Source organism: Triturus cristatus, chromosome 2_1, assembly GCF_964204655.1.
Source record: "Triturus cristatus chromosome 2_1, aTriCri1.1, whole genome shotgun sequence".
In the NCBI taxonomy this organism is placed as follows: domain Eukaryota; kingdom Metazoa; phylum Chordata; class Amphibia; order Caudata; family Salamandridae; genus Triturus; species Triturus cristatus.
In genome coordinates, this window is record NC_140581.1 from 989,137,624 (window position 1) to 989,158,768 (window position 21,145).

At 42.5% G+C, this 21,145-nt stretch overlaps 1 protein-coding gene across 1 annotated transcript in view; it reads left to right on the plus strand.

Annotated features, from left to right (window-relative positions):
* Positions 1 to 21,145, plus strand: part of PRSS12 (serine protease 12) — a 474,415-nt gene that overhangs the window by 140,203 nt on the left and 313,067 nt on the right. The window contains exon 4 of the mRNA XM_085634365.1: positions 14,266 to 14,419. Within this exon, the coding sequence (XP_085490491.1) occupies positions 14,266 to 14,419 (154 nt within the window). The remainder of the gene's footprint in view (positions 1 to 14,265; positions 14,420 to 21,145) is intronic.

Below are 21,145 nucleotides of genomic sequence, written 5' to 3' on the forward strand. Positions count from 1 at the left end.
CTCTTCCGGTCTCAGGACAGTAAATTTAATCAATAAATAAAATCTACAGTCCTGACACTGGTAATTAGTCTATTTCCTCTTTCTTTTTTAATCCAAAATACTTCATGCACAAGCATTTCTTTCCTGAGCACCCCTTCACGTATTTCTTTGGAGCAACCAGATGTGTATATAATGTATTTATATTTGGTGTGTTTCAAAATATAGGACAATTTACATTTAATGTGTTGTCTTTGTGTGTGATGTTAAGTTGAGAGCAATATACCAACTCTCCGCTACAGACAGTAACAGCACCTATCCCCATCTCTGAGTTATATGGGTGGGAGATGTGAAAAAACATTAGGACACACTTATTCATTAAAATGTTATCCTCTTAGTGGATCTTACCAAGAGGACCACTGTTCTAACGTATCACTAATTATCCAGGTCCTTCAGATAATGTTTGGGTCACCCCATTATAATGAGTACTCATCTAGACATTGAATTCAGATAGCTATCACTATCTTCTTAATGAGTGCCAGTGTCTTGTTAAAGCACATCTTGATAAAAAATTGAAAAACACTTCAACAATATCAGAATGGGAAGTATTGGATCTAAGAGCTTAATCTACCATGGAGAAAATACTTCGCCCTTATTAAATTTTGAAGAGATTCTTGTGATTTTCAAGTAAAATATTTGAATTCCAAATTTGTTATATTTTGAAGAATTTCCTTACATTTTTTATCTCAGGTACCCTCTTTCTAATAATGAATCCAACAGAAGGAGCTTTAAATGCATTCCAATTGTTCTGAATTAATGTGTATGAAGATGTAGCATAAAAATAAATAATCATCAACAAAATATTTAAATTCTATCATAAATTTGGGGATTGTTTAATCGATCTACATGAAATCTCCATCTTTTGCATACAAACATAAAAACTCTTACACTAATTAATCTGAATGTTAGAGAAACAGACCACACAGCTAAGTGAGGAATTAATGAAACACATCATTGATCACATAATAAAAGTTCAACTCATCTAAATCATCCTTACAGAAGTTATCACTATTTGTTATGTTGCCTCCTGGCCACATTGTCAATCAATCAATTCTTGCTTTATTTCGATTATAGTTGCAAATCATAAAAGCATACAATAAAATAATCATACAATAAAAATACCAATCCTAAAAACATAGTTATTTACAAGTTAAAAAAGTGAAAAGTCCCCCTCACCTTTTATATGGAATCTACGAGGGAATAAAAAGAGCAACTAATTAATCCTTGATTTAGAAGATTCACAGACGACATAGCAAATCCATTAAAGTTAAAAAGACATCAAATTGGGTAGTCACAGTGGCATATTAATCTAAGTTCTTACGATAACTAACAATACATTTCAGAAAATTGATTACTATGAATACCAAGTGCTCTCCCTCCAACATCTGTAAAAAAGTAAGGCTGGACGACATTGTCTATAACCAGTACGCCTCAAAAATGGAATAAGCCATTTTTTTCTTGGTACCGTATAAAATTTACAAAAAAGAATAAGAATAGTATGCAAAGTCGATTGTAGAGAGATATGATCACAAGGACAAAAAGAAAGAACTTTAGCCCAATTATTTCGTACTGGAAATGTGACCACTCGATGAAAAAAATTCATCCTAAATCTTACCAATAGGTAACGCTCATAGCTTGTAATATTAAGGGTGAGGTACAGCTGTAATGTGGGTACCAGCTGTGTCATTAAAGTGTGAGTGACAGAGGGTTTTTTTGAATTTCGCTCATCAATCTTAGCTCCTCCAGATGGGCGAGAGCTTTATTTTTTAAGGCCTTCCTCGTAACCTCACGTATAGAGGAGGGGTTATGATAATATTTATCCCAGCCCAAATCATGAAGAAAGCTCGCAATGTACCACAGCCACCTAGACCTATGAACGTTATCCATGGATAGGCAATCAGACAAAATAGACTGGGAGAGGGTTGCTTTGTCTGAGGACCAAATCTTGCGCCATAATAAGAGTGGTTCAACTTTGGCTAGGTCCGTCACATGAACAAGACCCAGCTCTGTATGACAAGCAAAGGTGCCCGCACTCCCAGGAACTGCAAGAAGAAACCTCACAAACAAATTTTCCACTTTCTGAATGCTATCCGTGCCCACAAAACCCCAGGGACCCGCCCCGTACAAAGCCACAGATAGACATTTCGCTTTATAGATCAAAATAATTTCAGAGGGAGCTCTATTTCCCAACTTCCTGGTAAAATTGACAAGGGCTGTAGATGTTCTTAGAAAAAGAAGTTTTCTCATTTCTACAGCCGATTTCCAGGATAATTTGTGATCTATTGTTATGCCTAAATAAGAGTATTTTTTCGTGGTAGCTATTTTTTCTTGGTTCAGATAAATACCCCTCATTTTACTAGTACTTTTTTGGCCAGGACTTGCCCTCATGACAAAGGTTTTACTAATATTTATCTTAAGGTCAAGACCTGCCATAAATGTGGAATATCTATTCAGACTCTTCTGGAGTTCACGGGGGGTACGAGCTAAAATGACGGTATCATCTGAAATACAGAAGTGCAGGTATTGGACGATTGTTCACCATAGGGAGATCCTGAGATCCCTTCATCATCTCTCTTTCCAGCCCATTTGTATACAGTGTAAAGAGAAAAGGGGCCAGGACACACCCTTGCCTAACCCCTTTTTCTACTGGAAAGTCTTCCGTCAACTCCCCCCCACCCCATAACGCACTCTTGCAGTGGCATTTGCATAAAGTTCCCTAATAAACTTGAGCAAATTCAGTGGAGCCCCCATATCAGCCAATAAAGACCAAAGTTTAGAATGGGAAACACAGTCAAATGCGGCTGATAAATCCACATAGACCATATACAGGTCTCCTCCTTTGATATAAACATACTTGTCTATCAAAAGTGAAAGGTTTAGGGCCTGTTCGATGGTCCCCAGGCCCTGGCGAAACCCGTACTGTAAGTCTGAAATAATCCTGCCATCATCCGCCCAAACTTGTAGTTGCTCTAAAATGACTCGACCTGCCACCTTTCCCAGGGAGTCTAAGAGAGAGATTGGACGATAGCAGGTTACTGACTCACGATCACCTTTTTTAAAGATGGGAACTAGTACGGATTTTGACCATGAAGCTAGTAAACCTATATTACAGGATGCATTCAGGACTCTAGTTAAAAGGGGGGTCCAGAGGTCCATTTGGTTTTTAAACAAATCGATAGGCACACCATCTGGGCCCGGTGCCTTTCCATTTTTACTTGCACTCAGGGCCAGGGCAATTTGTTTAAATGAGAACTGTAGGTCAATAGGATAAATGCTATCTAGATCGTTCCGGAAGTTAGAGTTCTGGAGCTTTAAATCCAGTGGATTAGCTGACTCCGTACTGACTGAAAAAATCTTAGAAAAATGAAGATCCCATTCCTTTTCTTCTATTGCTAGATCTAACTTAGCTTGATGAGTGTTGTCATTTAGGAAAGGAGACTTGACCACTTGCCAAAAAGCAGCCGAGTTTTTTTGGGAGCAGGTTTCATGCAATTGGTCCCAAAGTTGGTTTTTTAGTTCTTTTTTCCTGATTTTTAGTGCAGAGTTATAAGCTTTTCTTAATGATGTTATCTCATGTGGTACCCTAACCGGTTTTCTCAATGCAGGTTTTAGATTTGAGTAAGCAACCGTACAGTCATGGTTGAACCAGCCCTTCTTCTTTTTTGATTTGTGCTTTATTTCTACCCATAGGGCCTCATTGATTGCTTTAACGATCAGTTCAAAACTTGCAATGATTTCTGTATGGGTTGTATCTAAATTAAGACATTTCATAATGGAGGAATAAGCCCTCACAATCACTTGCTTTGTTATCTCCGTGGGGTCTACTTTCCCCCATTTAAGGGCATATCCATTTAGTCTGCTTAACGCCAAATTGTTTTGTAGTAAAATGGAACCCAAACCACGCTTCAATTTATGAATCAATGAGAGGGAAATACTGAGGGGATAATGATCACTTAGCGGGATTGTGAGTCCTGCATCTAAAGTCCTCTCACCGTTTGAAACCAAAATATAATCTATAGTTGTTAAGTATCCTCTGCCATGAAAAGTAGGAGCCAATGTTAGGTTCTTATCATTCTGGGTATTTACCTGAGACAGGTCTAACTCGAACAAGGTTTCATTTAAATGATTTCCTAAGATGGAATGTCTGAAGTGTGGGATGGGACTTCCATATTCATCCAGGATACCACAAATGTTGTTATTATTTGTAGTCGAGCATGGTCCCAGGTTGAAGTCCCCCCCCAAATAATTACCACTTCGTTTAATGACTTCCTTATTCTAGTTTTTAGTATGGACCGGATCAGGGATACCAGATTCATTGCCTCAACGTCAGAGAGATTATTATAGAAGTTCACTATAAGGAAGCTGTCCCTATTATTTAAAGTCAATCTAAGAATCTGAAAGTTTGGATCCAGATTTATAGCGACTACTTCCTTTGGGTTGAGGAGGTTTGAGACATAGGTTGTTAAGCCTCCTTTCGCTCTACCTGAGATGGAGGGTTGAGCTGGTGTAAAATAGGTTTTAAAACCTTCCATATGTATCGCGTCAATGGCCCAAGTCTCTTGAAGTGCTAAGATGTCAAATTTAGAGCTAAAATCCCTCCATATGTCATTTCCGACCTTCGATCGTTGGCCTGCTATGTTCCAAAATAAAGCTACAATTCGGGGTTTGCTCTTCTCCCCTATACATTCCTGTATATCTAGTACGGGTCCAATAATAGGGTTAGAATTTAGATCCCGTTCTAAAACCGGGATAGATTCGGTCTGATTTAGACCTATGGACTTACCTAATAGGTCAGTGTGTATGGGCTGATACTGATTATATCTTGAGTTAAAAACATGAGAGGGGTGCAGAATATTATTAGAATTTACTTCTGTGCTTATAGAGGGCACCTTTTGTGGACTATCAGCTGCATCTTTTGTTATTCCCCGAAAATTAAGTCAGTCCACTCCTTCCAGCCCTGATAATGCCGCATAGCGGTTATAGAGGGGTAAGGAATGGTCATCCTGATGACAAAATACAGGCCCAAAGCGATCCTGGTATTCTAATAGGGACCTGAAACGACCTTCCTGATGTTGGACTGGAAGCCTTAGATGACTATTCTGATATTGAATTGGGGGGCTGAAACAATCAGCCTGAGGGCGAAGTTGCGAAACAGAACAATGATTCTGATTTTGAGGTAGAGACCCACGGACGTCATTCTGGTATCGATATGAGGAATTATAATAATTTCTCTCGCTTAGAAAAAGAGGCCTGAGACGATCCTCCGGATGTTGAGGTAAGTGACTAACACGGTCAACTTGATGGTTAAATGGGGGCCTAGAGTAGACATCCTGATATTGAAATAAAGGTCTAATACAATCGTCCTGGTTTTGAGATGATGGGTTCAAGTTACTCTCATTGGTCGGCACTACTCTGGGATAAAAATAAGGCAATTCAGATGCTTTAATTGTATTAGAAGGATTAGAAGGAAGCCAATTTAAGATGTATCTAACTGCCCTTTTGTCTCTGAAATTAATTATTATAATGTCCCCCATAATATCTTTTTTTCTGTGTCCCAGCCAAGGAAGACGCCTAACATGTAACATTTCTCCGTTTATATCTGGAGGAAGTGGACGATTCTGCCTAAGCCAAAATATAACCTTGTTTTTTAACTGGCTGTGGTCTTCTCTTTTTACGTCCTTTAGGGGAGGAACTCCCGTAAGGACCACCACAAGAGGAACTGCTTCCGTAGGCAGATCTACGTTATGGCTTTTAGGGACAAATTTCCTTACAGGATCTTCATTATCACTTCGATTTTGGGGAATTTGTTGGAAATGTAATTTCCCACCCACCTCCACCTCTTTTTCTTTAAATTTCACATTTAAGCGAGATTTTTGGGGAGGCATTGGGTTCTCGGTTTTTGATTTTACTTGACTCGTAGCTTTTACTCCCTTTTGGTCAATAGTATTTAGGGCCGATACAATGGTTGGACCTTGGTTCCCTCCTTGATCTCCCCAATTGTCTGTTCTAAATTCCCCAAGTGTAAGGCTATTGTTTTTAGTCTTTCTAGTATTGGTAATATGAAAGATCTAATCATTTTTTCAATATTTCCCAATAAATAAATATCTGGTGTTTCAACTGATGGGGAGTGTGAAGAAATGGCCAATGGAGATAGTATGGATGCTTTTGATAAGGAGGTCTTGGAGTTATCGGGTTTAGTTAATTTGACCTTATCTCTCTTTGGTCCGCTCCCCCTCTTTTTTCTTTTTTTTGGTGGTGGGCCTTGTAGTCGAGAGGTCTTCGGAGTACTAATAGTTTTTTGTACAATCTGTACAGATGGCAACGGTACGTCTAACAAGGCATCTGACTCAAATATTGCATCACTAAGGGAAGAAGATAAAGTTGTAATTGGGTCATTATTTAACTCGAGTGGAGGAGTTCTATCTCGGAAGAGTAAAGGTATGTTGTCACTAAAAGACACATCATAGCTCTCGGTTCCGCGGGGCGTACTGGATTGTGGTGACATGACTAGCTGTGACGGGCCCAGGGATAAGCATTTGTTCTTAGCAGACTCAACAGAACGACGTATCTCGGCCCGTCACTCGTCAAGAGCGATATCCCTATCAATTCCAGTAGTGGCCCTAATAACATAGTTATCTAGTGTCCCTCGGTTGACAGCTCCTCCCACTGACGATTTCTCTTTGGAAACAAGCAAGGTCATGGTATGTACTACGGCCAATGTATTTGGGAAGTCACAGTAATGGCCAACAAACAAAAAAATAATTATACAGGTAACAGTTTACAAGACAACCAAATGAAGAGCCTTAAACGGATCAGCTTACTATTTTTGTTACCGACTAGTTCATACTCAACAAAGGTTTGCAAGCAAAAAAGGGGGGGGCCCAGCCCAGTCTCCTCTGGCCTCTGAGGGCCACAGAGGGCCGGGGCTTCGCTCGGCGCCGCCCGCGCGCGCGCGTCCCGCGACACGGAGGGAGCCTCAGTCTTTTAAGCGCCTCCGGGCGCGATGATTCTCGTCAGGTGGGCCGCAAAGCTACCTGGGAGCTGTAGTCTCCCCCTGCGGTAGCCGCGCGATGGCAAATAGCAGCAGCAGGGGAGACACGCAGCGTCTGGGCCCCAGTAGCAGCTAGAAGGCAGATAAGGCACAGAAATCCCCTGTTCCGGCAAAGGCACCTCGTATAATGACACCCGCTCCACCGAGGGAGCCTCAGTCTTTTAAGCGCCTCCGGGCGCGATGATTCTCGTCAGCTGGGCTGCAAAGCTACCTGGGAGCTGTAGTCTCCCCCTGCGGTAGCCGCGCGATGGCAAATAGCGGCAGCAGGGGAGAGACGCAGCGTCTGGGCCCCAGTAGCAGCTAGAAGGCAGATAAGGCACAGAAATCCCCTGTTCCGGCAAAGGCACCTCGTATAATGACACCCGCTCCACTGAGGGAGCCTCAGTCTTTTAAGCGCCTCCGGGCGCGATGATTCTCGTCAGCTGGGCCGCAAAGCTACCTGGGAGCTGTAGTCTACCCCTGCGGTAGCCGCGCGATGGCAAATAGCGGCAGCAGGGGAGACACGCAGCGTCTGGGCCCCAGTAGCAGCTAGAAGGCAGATAAGGCACAGAAATCCCCTGTTCCGGCTAAGGCACCTCGTTTAATGACACATTGATCTGCCTTAAGAGCCTGGATTCTAATAAATATGAAGACGATCAAGGTAAAAAAGATTATGATACATACATATGGAGAAACTTTCCTGTGGAATTATAGTAGTCTTCAATAATATTTGTTTAGAGCATGTGAGTAGAAGTTTTTCTTTATTAATTGAGTATACCTCAAGCCTTTCTGTGGTTTTCCTCAGATCATGCAAGGTGTACCTTTCTTTCATACCAGAAGAAAGCTCTGGCAGTGATGATCCAAATATGTTTAATATTAGTATGTACAACATGCCTTAGTGTTTTGAGCAGTGGAGAACTTGCAGGAAAGTTCTAGATATTTCCCTCTTACTCCCAGTACTATTTTTACTCATCCATTTGTTTACTCATAGCCTTAACTGTGTGGTAACGTGCAGGGATGTTTCATTATTATCAATTAAAGCAATATATACTTCATTGTTTCTTTTTAGGTCTCTGCTCTAGACGGCACACATGCGCTGTCTGAAACCGAGACATGTTGTATCTACTCTGTTGGGTTTCATCATGCCCCTCCCACACCCCTCGCTTTTAATTGGTGCTTTTGTGTGTCTTTTAAACTCTTTGGGCCATATGTAGGTAGCTAAATACTGGCCGGTAACGGCCGAAAATCAGCAATTTTCCCGTACCGACCGGTATTTAGCCCTTTCTAATGTAGGAGGCAGGTTTTAAGGATTCGGTAATTTACCGATTCCTTATCTTAGGGAATCGGTAAAATACAGAATCCTTAAAAGCTATGTAGGAGGCACTCAAGTGAGTGCATTTTTGCATTCAGGATTCGTTATTTACCACCAACTACAAGTTGGTGGTAAATACTGAATACCTTTAAGAAAGCAATATTTTGCTTTTCTCAATGTGCCATGTGGCAGAGATACATGCCCCTAGGGCATGTATGTGAGCCACATGTGCACACATGCACGATTCAGGGGTGCAACAGGGTGTCAATGTGACACCCTGCCACCCTTGAATATGCTCCCACTATTACCGATTCGGTATTTACCGAATCGGTAATAGTGAATGGCTTCCCATTTATTCCTATGGGCCTCCAGACCCATAGGAATGAATGAGAAGGTGATTCCTTATTACCGGACCGGTATTACCGATTCGGTAATAACGAATATTACCGATTCGGTATTTTTTACCGAATTATTAGCTACATATGAAATACCGATTCCTAAATACCAAATCGGTAAAATTCGGTATTTAGGAATCGGTATTTCATATTTACCTACATCGGGCCCTTTGTCTTTTGGGTGGGGAAACTGTCCCAATTGTCCCACCTTTGTTGTTTTTGTTTCCATCCATGCTGACTGGCCCTTTCACATGTTTTCTTTCTCCTGTTTTTATTTATGTTGTTTTCAACTGACTCTTTTGTTAGTTTGGCTTGCCACAGGATTGTGAAAAGATGTTTTTAGGGGTGATGAATTAACTGTGTTTAAGCATTAAAAGCAAATGCGCTTCTTTTAATGGTATGTGCTTTGTTGAAAGTTTTACCGTATGGTCCATGTTGTTAATCGCTTTTTTTCATTTCGATTCACAATTCACCCAAATAAGGTCAGTGAGCGAATTAGTGCCTACGCGACTGCTGACGTTTTAAAGTGATTAACAACATGGACCATATGGGAAAACTCTCAACAAAGCAAGCAGCGTGTACAATGTGCCAGTGCCCGAGTACTCTGTCCTTTTGCCCGTTCACAATGCTGCACATGTTCACTTTTTACTGTAGCATGAGTGCTAAATTACTCGTGACCTGTGGCACCTTTTCCTGGATTCGGATTAGACAAAACCAAGTCACATACTGGAAAATTCCGCTTTTTTCATGCATAGACTGCAAAATCCAAACTTTACAAAAAATGCACGTTAGGACGCCCATACTGTCTGATTTGTGATTGGCCATCAGCCCGACCATGTGCATTATTCTGTTCAATGTTGAGATGTTCCTGCTACAATAAAAATGTTATCTGTAAAGTGCGCAGCTGCTCCTTGAAGCCAGATCTGTGCTACATCAAATACGTAGAACGCATCCTAAATGTGATAAGTCAGCATTATTGTCGCATAAAGAAGGGGCTTTGATTTCAGGGCGTGATTGTATGAGTGTTTTTTATTGCTTTCTAAGTTAGTTATTTAGAACACCATGTTGCTGCAAAAAACAGATTGTGTTGGGGCTGATGCAGTCTGCTTAGATAGGACTGTAGAATCTCTAATTATGATCATAGTTTGTACACCTGCAGGCATGGTTCAAATGGAAATTGCAAAGAAGTTACCATTTTATGTTGTTTTTTCACGTTCTGTGTTCGATTATCTCTAAAGAGCGCTTCATTTACAATTGTTTGCGCCCACACTGTTCAGGTTTTTGTTTATTTGCATATGCATACTTACATGTCATAGCTGGAAAAATAAGCATTGTAAACGTAATTGTATGATTTTATATAGCACTCTTCAAAACCTTGATTGCCTCACTGTGCTTTACAGCCTGTAATTATCAACAAAGACCGTCAACTGCTATAGCAAAAGGTGAGATTCACCTAAACACTTCTTGGACACAAGTTGTGCAGTTATTGTGGTGGTGGACAAAAAAAGGGCATGTGTTGCTTTGCTTCACTCAGCTTGTTGTCCTTGCAGTAAACCCTTGGCAGCCAATAAGAGGTCATTTAGTAGGTAAGGATGGGCCAAGGGGCTCAACTGTGTGATGTCAGAGGTCAAGTGGTGCGTAATGTACCTGAAGCTCTGTGTCAAAGTTTCTTCATCGGCCAAAACTTGGGTGCTTGGAAACAGGTTTAAACCAGTTAGATTGTAAACGCATGCCAGCTTCTTCCCTGGTGACCTTCATTATCTGACTGTTCCTGGGTTGTTTCCAGGTAAAGTCTAGGGGTGCAGCAGACATGGCATTTGCACATGGGTGGCATACCTGGGCCCAGCATCACCAGGGAGTGCCTTGGTGTACAGCCCTGCCGGTATTACCTTGGGGTCGTGGGTCTTGGTGACCTGGGAGAAGCTCAGCTCCTGTGAAGTTCTGCATCTTCACTGAATGCGGTGGGCAGCACCTGCCTGTCTTGTGCCATGCACTCAATGCCTAGCCTGGAAACTACTGCAGTAGGGGTCATGAGCATAAGCACGGCAGCAACGAGCCGCAACCAGAGTCTCCAAACGTGACATTCCTTCGGGCTAAAGACCCCACATGTGCCCCCAGCCACCCCTGTTTTCCTCACTCGCCACAGAGGTTAAGGGCTCGTTACTCCGGTGGGTTATTCACTTAACTACTGGAAATTGTTCATTATCATCCTCTCAGGTGCAATTTTTTTTTGCCAATCAATTTCAATCCAAAACTTTAGTCCAACTGAGGAGAAGCAAGACTACATCTCCCAGAAAGCACTGCATTGTTAAATAAATTGCCAGGACAAGGATAGCAGGTTCTTGTGAAGTGGGGCCATCTGGTAAACACTCCTGCTCGGAGTTCTACTCCAGGTAACCTTGTGGAAGTAAGAAGATATCTTGGGCTCCTGCGGCGTTCCCTCCTCGAAGCTATCTGCATAGTGTCTCTCAATTTGATTCACTTCTTCACTCCATGCTTGGACCCTTTTGTTAAATGGTCCTTCCCCGGTTCAGCTCTGTTGGCCTCACCCTCTGCAACATCATTGTGTTGCATAGTTGGCCAAACTCATCTTGGTACCGACTGGTCAACATCATCTTTCAAAGATGTCATTTGAGGACAAGACTTTTCAAGTCTGTTCTCTGGGGAGGAGCAGTGCTTTCAACAAGCTAGATACGGAACCAGTCATACAGTGCCACCTAGTGGTGGTATCAAATATTACATGTGACTTATAAATGTGACTTTTTTGGTGCTTGAGGAGCGCTCCCAAGTTAAATAGCATCTTAGCTGGAGCATTGAAAGTCCCCACACCATTCCTGGCTCAGGTTTTTACCACTCCGCTCTAAAGCCACCTCCTGCAGTGTCACTCATGCAGGCTTCGCTTTCTGTCGCCTCAACAGGATTGGATGCACCTCCGGACATCTGAAGCTGGGATCTCTATTCAACAACTCTTCGGATAGGTGCTGCCCCAAAGTACAATTTAACAAGTTAATGTCCTGATTCTAAGAAAATTCCACTACACAATACATACATCCAATCCACACCACAGAATTCCACCTGATGCCACAAAAATTAACACCACATAATTCCACTCCATTACATGCCATTCCACAACACACAAACCCACTCCACATAATTACACTCCATGACACATAATGCCACTTCACATAATTCCAGTACACTCAATACCACATAATTACCATCCACATGTTTCCTAGAAATCCTAGCAACCGTGAACAATGTATTTGGTTGAATGTTCTGTTCCTGTAAAAAGGTGATCTTGATGAGAATAAAAGGCCTTTAGGATATTATTATCAATGAATTTATCAGAGCGAGTTCTTCTCTAGGAAACCCGATTATTCTCTATGCTGTGCCCTTTTCCATTTCAGTTGTTCTTATATGAGCATCTGCTGGGTACAGTATTAAATGTGATTCCTTTCACAGAATCAATGAACTGTCTTCAAAATGAAAGCCAATTTTAATTACAGCGACGAAGGAGCCACTGACTTACTAATAAAGACGATTAACCACCACCCTGCTCTCATGACAATCAAAATATGTATTTTTCAGATTGGAAGGGCATTTTGTGGTTCATAAATCTTTTCCAGTCACATGACTTTTCATAGAAAGTTAATATCTACGCTCAGTCTTTTCCATTCCCCTTAACTTAAGGTTCTTACATTCCATGTCTTTGAAAGGATGTTGTTTTTGACAGGAAAGCTTTGCCCCTATTGTTAACCCAATGTACCTTTTGTGACAGTTCGACTGGTGCACTCATAAACAGAAGCAAGACTTTTTATGAGAATCAGCAAAACTTTCCACCGCTTGAAATAAATAGTGAAATAAGGTTCTGAACCACTTTTGGGGTTTGAAATCGCAAAGCCCGAGGTAAGCAAAATTACAGGCTTTGCACCCACAAAAAACAGATTTGCAGTGTATACATTTTTTATACACAATCTTGATTTAAAGAGATTATCTCGGCTTGTTCTTTTTCATCACAATATAGCAGCCTTGGGTACATCACTTTCTCACAAGAAGGCACTGCTGACGTTGGAGTTGTGATACTGGTGCAATTGGTTATTTCCTTTGGGCTCCTGTTTTCAGAGCGACAATTGTTCCTTTGTGCGCTGCACTATTTACCAAATGGTATCTCACTCGATTGATGTGCACCAGAAATCTAAATGAAGGCCAATGCTGTTTTGCTTTCTTACCCTCCTTTCAGGAGTCACCAGCTACCAGTTTCTATTTTTTGGATTTATCTGCTGAGTGGCTTCCTACCAGTGATGTCTCTGCTAGCTGAAAAGTTATTTCTATTCTTCAAAAAACAGAGTTGTTTGGATTGCGTCTCTCTGTGTCTCCTTTGATGATCCAAGTTGCTATTGTGTGATCAAGAAGATCACAGTATAAACAAGCATTGCTCACCTAGTGTTAGATAGCTCATTATAGTATATTGAGTGGCAGTGTGTGTGACCTTCCTGTGCCCAGATGAGCTGAGGATTCTGGGACGGCTTGCAGTGATTTGACATGGTATTGGACACAGTGAATGACAATCTCTGGATTGTGTATTTAATATATGAAAGAGAGTGAATGAAAGGGAGACAAGGGTTGCCACCTGCCCAGACAGCAGCTCTTTAACAGGGGTTTGGCACAGACCGTCTGCTGAGAAACTCTGCTCCAAAATACTTCTTGTCTACCTCTGATTGGATTCAGGTGCTCACTTTTGTTTCTTCTGTCTGGGTTCCCAGCCTGCAACCGCCCTGGGGCCTCAGTTACAATGTGAGGGATGTGGGGAATCTATCAATTCTAAATAGTGCGGATGGGACATCTGCCGCTTTTTGCGGATGTCCCGCATCTTCCAAACTCTGAGGTCCTTGCTCCTTTCTTGGGTTCCCCCTGCTTGTGCAGTCTGTGGCCAAAGGTTGAGTATCAGGAAGGTAGGGCACACAGAGGCAATTGGGCTGTTCTGTATTGTGGTCAGGGCAGATTTGGTGTTCTGATCTGCTTTTTCCCAGATACCTTTCCATTCTGTTTCTCCAAGGTCTGCTGGGGTGGCTTTCCCTTTTTTGGAGTTTATAGACTGCATGATACAGTTTAGGTGCCCACTTGCCACGATAAATCCCTCAACTTGTACAAGCACAACCTATACCCTATCTCGGAGGTCGATACCCTTCTCAAGTGGGATGCCCACCAACACCAACTGAACAGGGACATTCAGAAGGAGAAAGAACAACCCAAACAAAAATGCAGGCTGGCTTCCCAAGAAGGTAGTTGATTTAGACTGGTGCACAACTTAGTACAAGAAAATAAACCCAACGAGGAGGTTTCCTCACTTTCTTAAACATAAACAGCAACACACTTCTCTGAAATATTCAAATATTAAAGTATAAAGCAATGAGTACATTGTAATTGTATTTTGTGTTTTTATCCCATGCACATTTCTGACTTTTTCTATTGTTTCCCTTGTACCCCAAAAGAACCCCCTGTTTTTATTCCGGCGCGACTCGTTGGTGGCAGCTCGCCCTATGACGGGCGGATAGAAGTCTATCATTCGGGGCAGTGGGGAACCGTTTGCGATGACCAGTGGGACGATGCGGATGCCGAGGTTGTCTGTAGGCAGCTTGGACTTGGGTGAGTGTCTCTTATCTCAGGACCATCTGTATGAGAACATACTAAAAAAAACTAATACCACTGTGTTTCTTGAAAGGATAGTTATGGCTATGTGTTTCTTTTCAAACCAATCTTTGATAAGATTTGAAATTTAATGACAAAACATGTTGGGAAACACTTACCAGGGGTTTATGTCATTGAAATGTTGTTGAAAGAAGGAGGGAATGTTTAACCTTTTTAAATTACATCATTCATGTTTTACTTTTCCCGTTGTGGCTTTTTATAGCAGTAAAGCCTGCTGAAAAGGGATATAACTGTTATTAAAGGCCCTACATTGGAGTAATAAGCTGGAGCCCCAGGAAAGGGTCCTTATTTTGTTTATTTATTTTCATTATGGAGCATTACTGCTAGCTAGATAGGAGCCCTGATGCTAACAACAGCAAAATACCTCACTCAGCCATCCCGACAACAACATAAAAAGAGTAAAGCCAAGTGTATAGAGGTTTTCTGAATGGTAAAAGTTCTTCAATGCGGCGGAGGTTACAAGGTAACGAGGTTCAGGGCCTTTAACAACTGGTATAGGCAGACATGCTACAATGCTATCAGAATGTTGAACTCTCTCAGAGTAGAATGTTTTACATTAAAATGGGAGAAACAGAAAGACAAACATTGGAATGTTGAAGCAGAAGGACCATACCAGCCATTATTGGCCCGAGCCTCTTCATTGCCTTCTATGGAATGGCCAACATTCCAATGTTTTAATGATAATCATACATCATACATCCACACAGCCCCACACTCCCATGTCCCCTAGGCTATCCTTCTTTTTGGCTTTCGGTGAGGTGGAACGCCCCTGCAGTTATCTCTTCTAGCGAGTTGTGAAGCAGTGGAGGTATTCACATATGGAACATGTTATGTTGTCTGATTCTCAAGGCATACCAGTGTTCAGACTAATACTCTGTGGAATGTGGGAAAACCAGTAGTTTCATTATTCAGGCTACATTTACTGAGAAATTTGAGTGCACATTTGTGCAACAGCTGAGCAAGAGCCAGTCCCCAGCCTGTAATAATGTACATTCTGGGAGTGATTGTTTTCACACGTTTGTGTCTCTTTTGTTTCAAAATGGAACCAACAAATTGTTCATTTGTTCACCAGAAGAGACATAGCATAGTACACTGAATTTTGCATATCAAATTATTTTGAAACTGGTAGCATTGTTTGAGTGTCTAAACTCTATTGCTAAAAATAATGAAATACAGATTAACGGTTATTCAGAAAGTAGAAATCCCAGTTTCTTTTAATTGTAGGGGCACATGTTTTGAACATTGATTTTATTTTTAACAAATGAAACCAAACCCAAACATAGGGATAGCATTTTAGGGTCATCAGATTTCCCAAATCTGTGATTTTCTGTCCCTCTCAGATTCCCTTTATCATCCATGATACATACCGTTAATATATGTTAAATATGTTTAGGTGCAAGAACACCCTGGTGCTTATGGTACTGGAGAAACTGAGACACAGCAAGTTTATTGTAGATGCTGAATATGTTTTTTATTTGAGTGTTTCCCAGCTGTGAAAGTCGAGAGTTTGTGGTACAAGTGTACAAATGGATTAACCGACTTTGCTCGTTAAAGTAACACGAATGCCAACATTCTGTGACCAAGACAGGCATGATTTTTCAAGTTTTAAAATTTCGAATTAGTATATTGATGAAATTAGGGAAAATGCCATCACTCAGGACCCCAGGCCCAAATATGTCACTGGAAAGCACTGAGTGACGACTGACCCAGTAGTTATCATGATAAATAAATACAGTGGCGGCTCCTCCGCTAAGGCGGAGGAGCGTTGCCCTACTGCTCCGCAGCAGGAAACATAAAATGTTAATAACTTGCGTTAATATCATTTTATGTTTCCTTCTGCTGCTGCAGCTTCCTGGGCGGGGCGGGGCTGCTCCGATGAAAGAGGAGCAGGGGACGAGTGGTTAGCCCACTCCTAAGTGCACATGACTGTTTGGTCAGCCCTTTCCGGCCGCCCAAAACAGTCATGCGCACTTCCCATATTCTGTAATGCAGCCTGCATGGAGAACATGCTCAGGCCCCCATTCCCTGGCTGAGCGCCGATTCACAGCGCTCAGACCAATCACAACGCTGCATTGCAACAATGTGATTGGCTATCAGGAGCCTTGGAGCCGGGTGCTTCCTGCTACTTTCTGTATCCTGCTGCAGGACTGGAGCAGGAACAAGAGGAGAGAGGCAGCGGCTGGCCATCACAAGTAAGTGTTTTTTCTTGAAAGTTTTTTTTGCCCACCTCACCACCCGAGTCTGGGTGCAGCCGCTACTGCAAGTGTAATGACATAAACAATCACATGTCTTTTTTGTGCCTAACTAACACTTTCTCGGCAAACTTGCCTGTGTAGTATTCGTTATTGCGTGCTGACGCAGTTAGGCCTGCTGTAAACTGTTTAAATTGTTTAGAGCTAGCCTTTCCTGCTGCTCTTTTTAGTGTAGTGTTTATTCCTTGTATTTATACACATTGTGACATTTAACTATCATGCTGACTCGAGGGTACCTTTTAACCCATTACACACATACTGTGTTCTTTGTACTGTTTGGCTTCCTTGACGTCATGCCCAGCGTAAACACTCGAGCTGTGAGCTCTCATAATGTTTGCCTCACAGCCATGATGAGTCAACGAGCCAGGCTCTCGTCTACATGCCCTGTACACATTGAAACAGTAAGTAACATTGCGGCAAGTGGAATAATTTAAAACAAGAGTTCAACATTTTTTAGCAGTGAAATACCAAGATTACTACAAACTAAGAGAACAAATTAAATACACATTGGAAGCAAAGGGACACTGGCTTTCCAATGGGTAGGTTAAGGGTGAATCTTAAGGCATGACATCTTAAAAGACTCTTTATCGCCTGGGCTTCTTTGTAGAGGTGGTTCAACACTGTTACATGCCACAATAGGCTAGTGGTGTAACAATAGCTCATGCAGCCCCGCGGTGCGGGGGTGGGCCCCTGAGCTCCATGGGTCCCCCTCTGGCACTGTGCACGGGCGGTGGACCCCTGGACTAAGTGCTCCTGACTTTGCAGGGGGGGCCCTCAAGTTGTAACGCCGTTACAATGAGCGCACATACACTTATACCCTGCTTTTAGGGATTTTCATGTGGTTTCTGCACCTGAATGAGAGACCAGAACAAGGGGTATCACACCTGAAAGCACCTGGGCCTCTATGCTGGGACGCTGGCATTCTTGGCTGGGAACATTATGAAATCCCTGCTGGGAGCCTGACTGAGCCATGGTCTGGGCCAGAGCAAGGGCACTTAATGGGCATAGAATGATGGAATGACTGGGCATTCTTAGAGTAGAGCTAGGCCGCAAGGTGATGCAGTTACACAAATATTCGAAGTGTGTAATGAGAGCCCAGCAAGCTACATGACTTAGAGGAGAAACTGGAGCAAGGCTGTGCTTGGGCTTGGAAATGTAGATTCCACAGGTGTGGGCAGAAATGGCTGCTCCTGCCTATGACCTGTAAAAGCTGTATGAAGGCCACCTTCAATCAGTAGTTGGGAGGGCTGCCCCAAAAGTGGGAGTCTTATGCCTATATCGGTAGGGTTATCAAGTATGCTGGAAACGTAAGCATTAAGGCTGAAGCTGGCCTCTGATAACGTGGTCAGTGAGCAATGAGTCAGTCTTTTTCTCAAGAGCTGAGGTCCCTGTACTTAGAAACCCTAAAGAGCAAGGCACCACATGTTAAATTGAATGTACTGATTCAGGAAGCCAGTGGGGTCTTCCAAGAGGGAATATCACAGGGTATCTGCGCTTGAGGCCCAGCATTTGGTTCTGACCTTACAAAGACAGAATCAGAAAGTAAATGGGGCTTGTGAAGGGGCAATTTACTTCTGCAGTTCCTGCCCAATATAGGCCTACTGGCAAACAACAGGGTAATACCCAATTGACCCTTTTAATACCTGGGTAAGGAACAATGAAGAGCAAGCAACAAATTGGTACAAAAGGAAGAGATAAGAAAATAACTTTGGTCAAGAGCACACTAATTGACTCTATATCTAGTTTATTAATCTAGACAGATTTTATCAAAATATTTGGACTTTCCTGCATCCGAAATGACCACGGACCTTGATGGAAGCAACAAAGCAAAAAATACAACAATACAAATATACATAAATTGAACATGTCAGAACGTCACAAACATGAAAAGACTAATAAACACAAAAAAAAGTTAACCCCTAAACAAACATATAATTTTCTGTTAGTGTCCTCCTAATAATTTCAGGACGAACCACTGGAAGGAAGTCCACAGAGCGCGCTGCGACTCAACAAATTATTGTCGGACTTTCTCAGCACACTCAACAGTGAGTAACCACACTGTACTTATTTTCAAGGACTCCTCCTTCAAAACCGGGTCTACGCAATTGCGTTTCGGCCATATATTTTCCTCGGCCTCCTCAGGACAGGGTTAATACAAGGAATGTACACACACTACAAAAAAGAAGTATATACACGTATAAATATACAAATATCAACATAAATCTAATCACAAGCATAGTCGTAGCAGTTCGCCATGCCGCCCAGCGGGGAGCCTGTAGTCGGTGACCGTCACCAAGGGGCAAAGGGGTGAGCCGGGGACTTACATCAGAAAATCTGTATATTCTTACCAAAAGGGGCTATAATTATAAAAAAACCAGCGTGTCAATCTCTCAGACTGGCGGAAATAATGTCACAACACAGACCCAGTGCACAGTCCACCATAGCAGTTGGTGCCCACACCACTAAGAGTGCAAGAACCTTGAGGAAACCCAATCTCACTTTCTCTCACCCATGGCTGAAAACCCGTCAGCAAACATGCAAGCTAAATGCTATTACTGCGTGTCTCTCAGGAGTAAACAAACATATGGCACTCACAGTGGTAGGGTGGCCCGATGGACGCTCCTACGTGCGGATCATCCGGGTCCCCAGATACCCAGAAGGGTGCCGACCCTATTAACAAGGAAACCAGGGGCTCAACACTCATGGCAGCGCAATAAATGTAAATGAGGGATACACCAAGGGATAAAGGGGGCTTACCTTCCTTCAACAGGAAGTCCTCCCTGCTTACACTGGCTGGCAACGACTTGTATAATTTTGCAAAACGATCACTACCTACAAAAGCAAAAAGCCCAGGGCTTTAGGAAACTTAACGGGGGCCAACAGACTATATGAGTCCACATCCTATGAAGCTGACGTGACGGCACTTACTTTGAAAGAAGTCCGACTAAAAAGTCCGGAACACACAGCCACTCCACTCGACAATCCTTACGGCGCCGGTCTGCGTGTGGCTACGGGCTGCACCAGTCCTATATTCCGGCATTGGACGAGGAGAGTAAACATAGAGGAAGGGTTCCACTCTGGAGTGAAAACGTGTCGGCCATCTTGGCATGGAGACGTCTGAATTCACGATACCCTCTATCTCAAAGGGGATCAAAAAGGAGGGGGACAGGACGCGGAGATCATCTAAACAGAGTGTGCATCTCAGCTGGTGCTGTCATCCACCTATAAGGTATGAATCACAAGGCAGCATCAAATGGACAGGGATAAAAGTACAACCCAGGTACAGCACGAGCTCCACACTGCCAATGGAAAAGGATTTCCCAAAATGTTCACAGAGTCTATTACAGGGGACAAGACCATGTATGTAATATCAAAAGGTCGACATCCCTCATGGCACCACCACCGTTAACTACTCCCCATGGGCAACACAGGCGACCGCTCAGACAAAGCTTGATCAATGCACAATCTATTAATACAACACAAATAAAAGACATATCTAAAAATGTGTAACGGGAAATGTAATCAGGCATTCGCACTAGTATCTTGTAATACAAGGCCCAAAACCCTCTACTAGGTACAGTATCAAGAGGACAAAAATACGGGACAGTGGTACTTATATCAACGCCCAGATCTCATCACGGTCATTTAAACCTAATCTGGATGTCTGATAACGTTCGATCATTCGTGCCTCAAGATGATTGAGCTTATTTTGTAATACTGTTTTAGTGAGTGCTTTCACCACCAATAGCACAGTCCAGTACAGGTCATCTTCATTGTGGTTCATTTCAATGAAATGTTGTACCATAGGAGCCCCTATGGTTCCACATCGTATACGGGATTTATGTTGTAAAATCCTCAACTTTACGACCTGAGTCGTCTGTCCGATGTATGTTTTTTCGCATGGACATGTGACTGCATACACCACATTTTTGGTGTTGCAGTTAGAAAAACTTAACTGTGAATGCACTACTTTATTGATTTCCACACACTTAGAGTTTTTTGTTTGCATGCATACCCCGCAGCCGTTGCACCGGAAATGTCCGACGAGGGCTGGGAGGCCCATCATTCCTCTCAGATCAGTGGGTACCATGGAGAGGCGGGAGGCTTTCACTAGATGATTTCTAAGATTCTTTCCTCTGCGGAACGCAAATAACGGCTTAGAAATATTCAAATGTTCCACCAATTTGAGGTTTCTTAGAATAATCTGCTTGATCTTATTAGCCTTAGGGTTGAATGTAAGTACACAAACCATTTGCTCATTTTCCTGTTTCGTTTTAGGTACAAGGAGTGTTTCCCTCGGAGTGTACCAAGCTCTCTTTAATGCTCCCTTAACCAATTTCTTTGGGTACCCTCGTGCTGTACGTTTTTGTTGGAGCATTTGGGCATTTCTAAAATAGTCATCCTTATTAGT